The sequence below is a fragment of the Nicotiana sylvestris genome, unplaced genomic scaffold (genome assembly GCF_000393655.2).
Source record: "Nicotiana sylvestris unplaced genomic scaffold, ASM39365v2 Un00025, whole genome shotgun sequence".
NCBI classification, from domain to species: Eukaryota; Viridiplantae; Streptophyta; class Magnoliopsida; order Solanales; family Solanaceae; genus Nicotiana; species Nicotiana sylvestris.
Window position 1 is genome coordinate 42,254 of NW_027184361.1, and position 12,434 is coordinate 54,687.

Consider the following 12,434-nt stretch of genomic DNA (forward strand, 5'->3'; position numbering starts at 1 on the left):
TAATTACATCGTTGCGATTCACAGTTATATAATAGTCGTTTATATTAATTTCATTCATTAAGTTCATACGTATCGGCCAATGGCAACCATAAACGTCCACTGACTAAGGTTGTACTCATATGACCTATGATAATTACATCGTTGCGATTCACAGTTATATAATAGCCGTTTATATTAATTTCATTCATTAAGTTCATACGTATCGACCAATGGCAACCATAAACGTCAAATGTCTAGAATTAAGCTAATTTTATCGAATGCATTAAACAGTCTAGTAACAAACACACAGCAAATGATGAATGATTCACAGCACGAAACATAAGAAAATTAAAACACGGCATTTAACAGAATTGTCAAAACACGGCATAACAGGATTGTCAAAAGACTACATGTTACAGAATTGTCAAAACATGGCATGTACCAGAATTGTCAAAAAAAACACGGCATATACTAGTAGTTTAATACAACTTCTGCGTCAGGTGATGCACACCTAAATTCTGAACGCTTAATTACTGATTTGAGAATTTCATAATCTTCATACGTCAATACCTCGATTATGATTCTCATAAGAGTCGGAGACTCTGCTAAAATAAGCTTCAACTGTTGCATGTGAGGATTTGTCCCTCGAATGCTCCTAATCACAATTATACTGAGGTTGTTGAATGCTGTATCTCCAAAACTTCCTTCCAAATCAATATTATCCAGTGCCATAGGTACACCACTATCATCCACCTAATAAAGAATTAAAAAAAACAAATTTAAATGACGATAAGAGGTATAAAGAAGCCACTACGTAATGAGAACTTAAGAAGATAACCAAATGATTAAGTAAGAACCTTGATTTTTATATATTTTAAATATGGGAAGCTTCTCATCAAACACAAAGCACAGGCGATAGAATACAATTCACTCAGATAAAGATCAAAGAGGTAAAGATTTTTCACACAGTCAACACGAAAGGGAAGACTAGTTAGTACTTCTCCTGCACCTGCAGCCAATAACTAGAATGAACATCCCAAATTAAAAGGATGGCTCATATCCCACAATATATTCCATCTATGAAAATGCACTACAGTGAAGTTATGAAACACATTTACCTTGACACTATAGTTATCCAAATGGAGATGTTCCAGTGCACAAAAAGACTCAAAAAACCTAGTATAGTGAGGTTTTGCTTCCAGGATATAGCCTCCCGTAAGTGCAAGTGATAATTGTGCCAGAAGAGGAACAGTTTTTAAACTGATAGACCATACACTGCCTGTGTAGTCAAGGGACTTCAATCTAGGGGCATTAATTTCAATGACACCACGGTAATTATCTGGGAGATGAAGCACCAATTGCTCTAGCAACGAGCAATGAGAGATTAGTCTTCCAAGCAATGTGTACAAGATTGTAACATTGTATAGCTTCAGGCTAATTAGCCTTTCAAAACCTCTGATCAAGGCTGGTGGATGAGATAGTAAACAGTCTTCAAGAGATAGATGCCTCAAATGCACACAATTGAAAAATAAAGCAGGCAATTTGTATGGTTTCCCCCTTATCGGAAATTTAAGAATAAGATGTTCAATACCATTTTCAGAGAGGAACCCTATCAACTGTCTAATATAAGTAAAGTCTTCCAAATACGGAATTGAGAGGGTAAACTATTTAACTGGTCCTCCATGATGGGTCAAAATGTGGCGGATAATATTTTCAAAGTAAGAAGTTTGGTGTATTTTCCATAGAGTTCGATCAAGAGTAAGTTGTGGAATTCTACACCATTTATATCTCCATTTCCTTGATAAGATGCTTGTTCTAACAGCATCTGGTAAAGGCATACGTATAAGAATATCATCAAGAACATTATCAGGAAGGTTGCTTAGCATATCGAAAGGTAAAGTTCCAATGCAATTTTATTTTTAACTGGAGGCATCATATTAGGCTTAGTATTATAGGCAAAATGATGAAGATTAGGATAAACGAAAGTTAAGATTAAGATTATGGAAAAAGAAGAAGAGGAAGAAGCAAGAAACCTGTTGAAATTTTGAAGATGGAGCGTCAAGGAACCATGGGCGGATCAACTGCAAAATCGAAATTTGGGCATATCGATTAACTTTCCAAGGAAGATATGTATACTTATACAGCCTTAATTTAGGATTCCAATGTATATAAATAAAGGTACAAAAGGCATAAAAGTTCTAATCGGTATATTTGTTAAGTAAGGGTAGTTATTGTGTTTATTGAGTGAGGCGTCTGGAGATCGAATCTCACCTTTAACAGGGTGGATTTTAATTTTTTCCTATCAACCCAATCAGTTTTTTTAAAGAAAAACTTAAACCAATAGTTATATTTTTTATCTACTTTATTTATTTCCTTCTTCAGACTTATTTTTACCTGAATTTTATTTTACCTTCTGCCATTTTTTTTATTTTTCCTTATCTTTTTTACCTAATAATTCCCTATAACAATAGTCGTTTATAACCTATGCTAATTATATCGTTGTAATTTATAGTAATATCGACCATTTATATAATAGTCGTTTATATTAAGGTCATATGTATTGGCCTATAGACAACATATAAGTCCATTCACTAATACATATCGGCTACTATATAATTCACTTGCTTTAAGGTTAATTTCATTATATATACTTATCTTTATAGTTATATATATATCGTCACGACCCGAAATTTTTACCCTCGGGAGTTGTGATGGCGCCTACTCGTAGAAGTTAGGCAAACCACAAACTTAGAAATCTTTAGCTTTTCTGTGTTAATCTTTTTTTACAACTCATTTTAACAAGTGATAAATACCTACATGACAGCGGAATATGAGATTTAAGTGGAAGTCTTGAATAAAAATAAAACCAAAATGTTTCGAAAGTCAACACATGCCTCTACCCAGAAACTGGTGTCACAATATCCACAGACTACTAGGAGTACTACATACAACAATTTGAAGGAAAAATAACACCGTTTGTCTCGGATACATGAGATAACAGAACATAATAAAAGATAGAGGAGACGCTGGACCTGCGGATGCCTGCAAGGCTACCTCGGTGTCTCGGTGGACAGAAGGCTGGCTCCCCTACTGCTACTGATCAAGTGCCGCTCCGGTATCTGCACAGAGTGCAGAGTGTAGTATCAGCACAACCGACCCCATGTGCCGGTAAGTGTTTGGCCTAACCCCGGCGAGGTAGTGACAAGGCTAGGACCAGACTCCAGATAAACCTATGCAGTTATATAATATACAGCAGAAATATAAATAGGTAATAACAGTTTTAAAGGGAGGGGGGACATGCTTCGGGGAAACATATCAATTCTATTAGAAACTTAATAAAGTATGAAAGAACACTCGATGTCTACAATCAATACAATAACAATATTGTTGCGGCGCGCAACCCAATCCCTTATCATTTAACATTGTTGCGGCGTGCAACCCGATCCACATATATAATTGTTGCAGTGTGCAACCCGATCCAATATAATATTTGTTGCGGCGTGCAACCCGATCCAATATAATATTTGTTGCGACGTGCAACCCGATCCAATATAATATCTATTGCGGCGTGCAACTCAATCCACATATATAACTGTTGCGGCGTGCAACCCGATCCAATATAATATCTCTTGCGGCGTGCAACCCATCCAAATATACAGTCAACAATAATCATAATTAACCATCCCGGCAAGGGATCAACAATATACTACACTATCCCGGCAAGGGAACTCCAGAGTACAAGTATATACATCCCGGCAAGGGAGAAACAGCCATAACCAAACTTGTTCCAGCACCTAACTATCTCAACTATAACTCAACTAGTTTCAACATCTAACTACCTCAGCTATAACTACACTTGTTACAACACCTAACTACCCAGCTATAACCAAACTTGTTACAACACCTAACACGAAGAATCATCAACTTGAGCGTCCGTAAAATCAATTAAGAACACAATATAAGGGAACCGCAACTCAACAATAGCCCGGCAAGGGGCAACATAATGATCTCTTCTCTTTCTCACTTTTACTTCACAATTCACTTCACAACCCGAGCCAATGCTCTAGAGTTTCGATTATCACTTATACTTTCACAATTCGTTATACAACTGGAGCCAACGCTCCTCAATGTTCATAGGTCACAATTCTTTCTACAACTTTACACTACAAATAGAAATCTTTACCAAAGCATAAATAATACAACGAGATCATGAAAATCACAATATAAGACTCACGGTCATGCTTGACACTAACGCATAGATACTCGTCATCATGCCTATACGTCGTACTCAATAAGGAACAAATAGCAAATAGGACACAACTCCTAATCCCTCAAGCTTAGGTTAGACCAAACACTTACCTCGATGCCTCGAACACAACTCAAGCTTCAATTATATCTTTACCCCTTGATTCCTCCGCCAATTCGCTCGTATCTAGCCACAAGTTACTTAATAACATCAATAAACGCTAAATGAATCAATTTGAATGCATGAAAAATGAGTTCTCCAAAGTTTTACCCAAAAGGTCAAAATCTCTCCTTGGCCCATGTGGTCAAAACCTGAGGTTCGAACCTAAACCCGATTACCCATTCCCCTACGAACTCAAATATATAATTTGTTTTGAATCGGACCTCAAATCGAGGTCCAAATCCCCAATTTTTGAAAAACCTAGGTTCTACCCAAAATACCTAATTTCCCCCATGAAAATTGTTGATTTGAAGTTGAAATCATGTTAAAAGATGTTAATGATTGAAAAAAACTAGTTAAAAACGAATTACAATTGATTTGGAGAAGAAAGGCTGTTTGAAAAATCGTCTCTTAGGGCCCCCTCAGACCCCCTGTGTGGACCGCACAGCAGCGCCCTGTGCGGGCCGCGACCGCACAACCTTCACCGCGCTCCGCACAAGGTCGATCGCGGACCGAACTTGTGGGGTTCAGAGACCTGCAATTTCTAGTTTTAAGCCTAAAACATCCCGAAACCTACCCGAAACTCCCCGAGCCCTCGGAACTCCAAACAAAGTGTACATAAAACCTCAAAAACATCCTACTGACTTATTCGTGTAATCAAATCATCAAAATAACATCATGAACATCAAATTAAATCTCATGATCAATGAAATCTTCTCAAAACTTCTTTAAACATCAACTTTGCAATTTAAGTCCAAATCACGTCATATGACATCTGTTTTTCACCAAATTCGACAGAAATGTCTTAAATCATATATAAGACTTGTACCGGATGCCGGAACCAAAATACGGTCCCGATACCATCTTGTTATAATCAAATTTCTTTAAACAATTTCAAAAAACAATTTTCTTTGAAAATTCATTTCTCAAGCTCGGGACCTCGGAATTCGATTCCGGGTGTAGACATGTAATTTTTGACCCACGCATTAGAATTACCTCTAATAGTCCTAGTATTTTTAGGATATTTATTTGAGTTTAGTTCTATAGGATTTTACTTTATTACTAATATTAATTCTATTTTTAAGGCACAAAAATTGAAAACAATACAAAAATAGTTTCATGTTCTATCTTATTCTATTTAGTTTAGGTTATTAATATTTTTATAGCAATATATCTTGTTTTTACCATGATTCTCACTTTTATTTTGAATATAATAATTTATATAAAAGTGATATATATATATATATATATATATATATATATATAGTTTCATAGTATGATATAGTTTACTTTAAATTAGTTAGAGTTAATTTTAAATCATTTTATAAAGAAAAGGTTTAAGTTTTCAAATTGATGGATAAAAAGATTATAATCCCAAATTTTTGGCCCAATTTCGGGCAAGAAGAAGCCCAAATTGGGGAAACCCAATCCCATAATCCCTTCAACCTAGCTGACCCATTACCTTGACCCAACCCAGCAGCCCAAGTCCGCCCCAAATACCCACCAACCCGCCCCAATTTCGTTTAATCTCAGCCGTTCAAACACCTAGATCTAACGACCACAATTCCTCCACACCATAATATAAAAACCAAATATTTATCTAACCCTAAACATAAACACCCCTAACCAAACGGCGCCACCCCAACTCCCACGCCTTCTGCCCATCCAAAACTCGCCAGAAAACTCACTAATTCCGGCGAGTTAACTCATGGTCCCCCTTTCCCTTCTCTCTTTCTTCCACGTGGCCTGACAAATAACCGATTTTGGTTCGAATTCGAGTTTTGTTTTGCTCTCTCACACGTGAATCTCTTTCAACGGTAGATGATGGACAAAGGGTAGGATATGATTAATGAAAATTGATCATACCCCTCCATTTGCCCAGATTTTAAAAAAAAAAAGGAGATTTTCGGAATTTTGGTGGGATTTTCGGAAATTTTGAAGGGTTTTTGTGATTTCTTGCCAAGGAAGGAGAGAAGATTCGGGAGAGAGCTATATATTTGGGTCTTGGACAGAATTTTCGGGGGTTCACGGAAATATTTGGAGAGAAGTTGAGGAAAAATTAGGGTTTAATTTTGAACTTGAGAGACCTTCTTTTGGTTTTTGCTGTTTCTTTTACTTCAAAAGTCAACAAAAATATAGATCAAAAAAGATGATTTGAGCTTAGTTCTTTGTTCAAGTTTGGTTTTCCATTTTAAAAATTCAGAAAAAGAGGTACTGAAAATACTTCTGTTTCCTGGCTTTTCGATATTAGGATTTATATTGCAAAATGGAGTTAGTTTGAGTGAAGTCCATCGCTATTGTTGCCCATTGTTCGAGTTCTGACCATGACTGCCATTTCATCTTTGTTCGTATAACGACTGTATTTTATTTGTTAATCGAAAGCAATTTCAGGTTCATCTTTCTCCCTTTTCTATTTATTTTCTGTTGATTTTCGGAATGATGAGGGTCGGGGTTTGATCGGCTTATAGATTGTTTGATCCGTCATTATTTTTGGAGATTAACAAATGAAACTCAGATTGTTTTGCGACTGTTAATGAGAGTGCGTGATCGTTATATCGTTGCTTGCCATTTTCTTGAATATTTCTTCTTGGTTTGGCTGAGTTTACATGTTGAAATGAGTTTCTGAAACTAGTATCTAATGTTCTCTATCTGTTATTGGCTTGGTTAGTTTCGTTTAGTTTCTAAAAAATTATACGAATCCTTGAATCTTAATCGAGTCAATCCCAGTAGTTTGTGCTAGCTTAGTTCATCATTCTATCATGACTTCTCTGATGTCGCAATCTATATAACCTCCTGCCCTATTCTTCCTCAATGATTGACTGATAATTGCATATGGTAACCTTCTTTTCTTGACTTAAATCTGTTGGCATCCTTAGTCGACGTTTTGATTAGTTTGGTTCTGTCTTCTGTTTCTCAAGTTGGCCTCCAAATTGTGAATGTACAGAACATCCAGCGTTTTAATTCTTGTGTCAAAAGGCTCGTAGAAGATTGGTATTGGCATTTCAGTTTCATGTAGAATGTTAGTAGCTTAGATAGGAATTCTATGTGTTTGAATAACTAATTTTCAAATCCAAAAATCAGTTAGCGATTCTTGTTTGAGTTCGAAGATAAAATGAAAGTTTGATGAAGTGTAACCATGAGTTCGCGACCTAACTCGAGATGATTTTGCCTCCAGCATGGTAATCTTCACGGTTGCTAGTTTGATAGTTACTTTAAAAGGTCAGATTGTCATTCAAGTTCCTATGTCAGTCAAGTTTGATCGCATTCTCAGTAGTCTCGTTGCTTAAATTGTTATTAGTTATAACTGATGGAATTGAAACTCATACCTCAAGCGTGTCCAGGCGTTAGTGAATTTGAGTGTTCTGTTGGATATCCCCATTCCACTGTCATAAAGAATGAGATACATGGTTGTTTCCTTCTAAAGTCTATGTCATGTTTTATTATGATAGTTAAGTGAAAAGTTGTTGGTGGTGGTTGATTTATCGTGAAGATAAGAGCAAGTGATTTCGAACTTGTGAATGGCTGCTTTTTTGTGAGGGAATTGAGTAACAGTGGGGTTAAGGGATACATGCTCTCAATCATACTTTGAATACACCAATCCTTGCTTTATTTTATCTCCTGTTGCTCCTTAGTTTGACCACTTTGTTCTATGCCTGCTAGAAGATTGCCAATTTAGATGTTTTATTTTCTGATTTGAACGTATATCTCTATTCTCGTTGTTCAGTTGTTTGTCCATGTTTATCATTATTTGCGCGCTTCTTTGGATGAGCAGGGGTCGTGGGGATAGGGAAAAGACTAGCCCATTAGTGTAATTTGCTTACTCATTTAGGAATTGGGCTTGGTCTAAATACATGAAAATGATAAGTTAAAAGAACACGACCCCGAGGTGAATTTCTTTTAGCCTTTCTCTTATTTAATTGTTCTTGTTTTATTATTATTCGCTAGGAGCATGTTAGGCCGACCACAGTGGGTAGGCAAGCTTTAGGACTTCTGTTAATTGCGAGGCGAGAGATCGTTCCCCTAGTTAATTTTATCCGGGGGATGCCCCGAAGGATTTGTATATATTTTATTCCGGGGAATGCCCCGCAGTACTAGTATTTGGAGGCCTAGAGTGAAACTTGTAGTATTTTAGTTTTAGTTTTATTTTCTTTTTATTAGGTGGGAACGACCTCGAACCTCTTGTGTGTCTATTTTTCTTTTCTGTGTTTGTTTTTTATCTCAATTCGAATATTCTGAAAGCCAACTAGATCGGGTACGTAACTGTACTAGTTACGGGACTTGGAGAGTGCCTAATACCTTCTCCCTAGGTCAAATGAACCCCCTTACCCAAATCTCTGGTGTAGACTTAGTTTTAGAGTTCAAGGTATTTGAAAGGAAAATTACTATTTTTAAAAAAAAGGTGACCTGACACACCGAAATCAAATGTCAGGTGGCGACGCTGAAGTTATTTTCCTTTTGAATACAATTTTTGTCACTTTTCAAATTGAAAAACCCTTTCGAGCTTTGCGAAATCTTTTTATTAATTTAAGAGGGTTAGTGAAGTTTTGTAAAAAAGGGTGTGACATCTCAGGCGACTCTGCTGGGGACTTGCAAGTTCAAGCCAGTACTATGATCTTGTTGGCTTTTAGAATATTTGGTTGAGGTTTCTGTGCTTTTTCATTAGCTTTACTTGATTTTTATTATGTTTTTATATTTTTGTTATTATTTGCTAGTTGTTTATGTGTTTACAGTTTTTGCTTTATGTGTTTACTGCTTTATAACTATCATCATTTGCATAACCCCGAGTCTTCTTTCTGCAACAAGTCTTCCGGAGTACATTTGAGCGTACACGACCTTTTGTGAGTCACCCGTGTCTTTAGGGGAGTGGCGTGGGAGCGTGGAGTGGGCGGACAGCTAGAGCAACCGCCATCGACCACGTGCCGCCCCAAATTGCCTTGTCTAGTTAACCCTAACCGTAGGTTAGATTTTAGGTCATATTTATGTGCATCATATCATTCAAACCTAGCCGGGTTCGGTCCCAGACATCGTGTCCCGTTGTAGGAGGCCTACTCGAATTATGTCAAAATGGGCTCATGGCCCAAAAAGACATTTAGTCATCCCTATGTGCTACATGTTTGCATCTCTTTAGGGGTAAAAGGGTCATTTGACGGACCAAGGATATTTGAGGGTGAAATATAAAATGAAGTAGGTGATTTTACACTTTCCCATTATTTTCAAAAAAAATGAAAAAGAAAATCCAAAAAGATTTTACACTTTTCCATTATTTTCCAAAAGGCAAGAAAAATTGAAAATAGAAAATCCAAAAAGATTTTACACTTTCCCCATTATTTTCCAAAAATAAAAAAAGAAAATCCAAGAAGATTTTACATTTTCCATCATTTTTCAAAAATGGTTTTCCCAAATTAGTTGTATTTTTTTTAAAGTTTTCCCCCATGTCCGATCTTCCCGAACTACGCGAACCTGATTTTCATCTTTCAAGACGTGATAGGTAGGCAAGCCACATAGGTTCCGGTCTTCCTAGTTTCTTAGGTTCTTGGCTTTGCGGGGTCTTAGCCATATCTTGCATTTCTAGCCACTTCTGGTCACATCGGCCAACAACAACAACAACGACCCAGTATAATCCCACAAGTGGGGTCTGGGGAGGGTAATATGTACGCAGACCTTACGCCTACCCCGAAGGGTAGAGAGGCTGTTTCCAGGAGACCCTCGGCTCAAAAAAGCAATAGGAGATGATATATTAGTGCCATAAAAATGCGTAATAAAAATAACAACAATAACAACAACAATATATAAGAGATATGAAATATGAAATACAGGATACAAAATACGAAATACGAAATAGATGGCTGGTATAGTACAACTAGAAGGGAAAGCCCTGCATCAATAGACGACCAATGACATTCCTAGTCTAACTCCTAACTGGATAGTCTCCCTCTATTGTGCTGTAGAAATATTCACTCTCCCCTAACCTACAACCTTAATGCTCGACCTCCATAATTCCCTATCAAGGGCCATGTCCTCAGTAATCCTAAGTCGCGCCATGTCCTGTCTGATCACCTCTCCCCAATACTTCTTAGGTCTTCCTCTACCTCTCCGCGTGCCCACTACAGCCAGTCGCTCACACCTCCTCACCGGTGCATCAGTGCTCCTCCTCTGAATGTGCCCGAACCATCTGAGTCTTACTTCCCGCATCTTGTCCTCCATGGGGGCCACGCCCACCTTCTCTCGAATATCTTCATTCCTAATCTTATCCATCCTTGTATGCCCGCACATCCACCTCAACATCCTCATCTCTGCTACTTTCATCTTCTGGATGTGTGAGTTCTTTACCGGCCAACATTCAGTTCCATATAACATGGCAGGCCTAACCACTGCTCTATAAAACTTACCTTTTAGTAACGGTGGCACTTTCTTGTCACACAAGACTCCCGACGCTAACCTCCACTTCATCCACCCCACCCCTATACGGTGTGTGACATCCTCGTCAATCTCCCCGATCCCCTGAATAACCGATCCAAGGTACTTGAAACTACCCCTCTTGGGAATGACTTGAGAGTCAAGCCTCACTTCAACTCTAGTAAAATGGTGGACATGTTCACATTACTTAAGCAGCATGATTTGATAGAAAAATTAGGGACTCTTATTTCTTTGATAGACATCACTCCTCGTCCCGACCTTGTAGAAGCAATGTTGATATTTTGGGACCTGCAGGGAATGGTATTCAAGTTTGGGGATCTTGAGATGACACCCACCTTAGCTGAGATAGCCGGGTTAACCCGCCTGCCATACCTAGACAAGGATTTGATTTACACAAGGGCTCATTCAAGCACCAAGTTCCTTAAGATCATAGGGATGGATTTGGAAGATCAATTGGGGTGTCTAGATCAATCTTGGGTACCTTTGGACTTTTTATTCGAGAGGTTTGCTCGTCCTACTGGGTATGAGACCTTCGTAGATGAATTTTCCATATCATATGATTCTTGGAAGAAGAGGCGCCCTATAGTCTTCGCTATTGCATTGTTGGGTCTCCTGGTATTTCCTTTGGAGGGTAGACATATTAGCATGTGTATGGGGTCAATAGCCTTTGCACTCTTCCATGATAAATATAGTAGTAAGTTCACCTTGGTTCCGACAATTTTGGCAGAGATCTATCGTGTTTTGACCAGGATTCGAGAAGGTGGGAGGTTCTTTGAGGGAAGCAACTTGTTGCTACAGCTGTGGATGATGGAACACTTACATTCAACCACCATGTTTGAGAAAGATGTGATTGACCGTTGTTTGAGAGATCGAGTGAAGTGCATCGAGCATAGAATGACGTTCGATAAGTTTGCCTTACCACTCGGAGTTCAGGCTTGGGTTGATTACTTAGGATCCTTGACTGAAGGGAAGGTTATATGGTCATACCTTTGGATTGATTTGGACGTGATCTTAGCAGGATCTCGCGTGCAAGACTTCTTGGTATTGTTTGGACTTTGGTGTACTAGACCATATACCCCTGCTAGAGTGATGCGTCAGTTAGGGAGACGGCAAGAAGTCCCCTACACTCCTGACTCTCGTGACTTCATTAGGGAATTTGACACTATGCCACATAGGGAGGTCGACATCCAGACCTATTGGCGTCATGCAATGAAGATGGGTAGGGATATTTTAGCTGCTGACCCACATTCACCTGGGTATACCCATGAGTACTTCATATGGCTACAGTCTACTCAGCGGGGGGTTAGCAGGCCATTGCCCCGACGTGTTAGAGGAGTATTTGACGAGGAGGCCACCTCACGGATATTGCTTAGATAGTTGATGGATCAATTTACCCAGGCAGAGGAGGCCCATGCAGCAAAAAGGGTTGGGGTTCGAGCTACACTTCAGTCACTGAGATCACAGTTAGCAGGGTTGATAGAGAACATGGGACAGCACTGTGAGTACCTTACTAGAGTCAGCCTTCCAGATGCAGGCGCGCATTCCAGGATTCTCATTCCCAACTCCGAGGTGTCCTTGCAGGGTATAATACAGAGCTTAGATTCGACAGGATTGACGGGGCCATCCGGATCTT

General features: G+C 38.5%; 1 protein-coding gene across 1 annotated transcript; it reads right to left on the minus strand.

Moving 5' to 3' along the window:
* Nucleotides 1-450: 450 nt before the first annotated feature.
* LOC104226541 (uncharacterized) lies at nt 451-2,399 on the minus strand. Its single transcript, XM_009778565.2, has 3 exons — nt 2,390-2,399; nt 1,098-1,444; nt 451-732 (listed from the first exon to the last, which is right to left on the minus strand). Exons 1-3 carry the CDS (start codon nt 2,397-2,399, stop codon nt 451-453), a joined length of 639 nt encoding a protein of 212 aa, XP_009776867.2.
* Nucleotides 2,400-12,434: the final 10,035 nt, after the last annotated feature.

Coding starts and splice junctions, on each gene's coding strand:
- LOC104226541 (XM_009778565.2), bottom strand. Junction 733..1,097: donor TGGATAACTATAGTGTCAAG/GTAAATGTGTTT, acceptor ATTCTTTATTAG/GTGGATGATAGTGGTGTACC.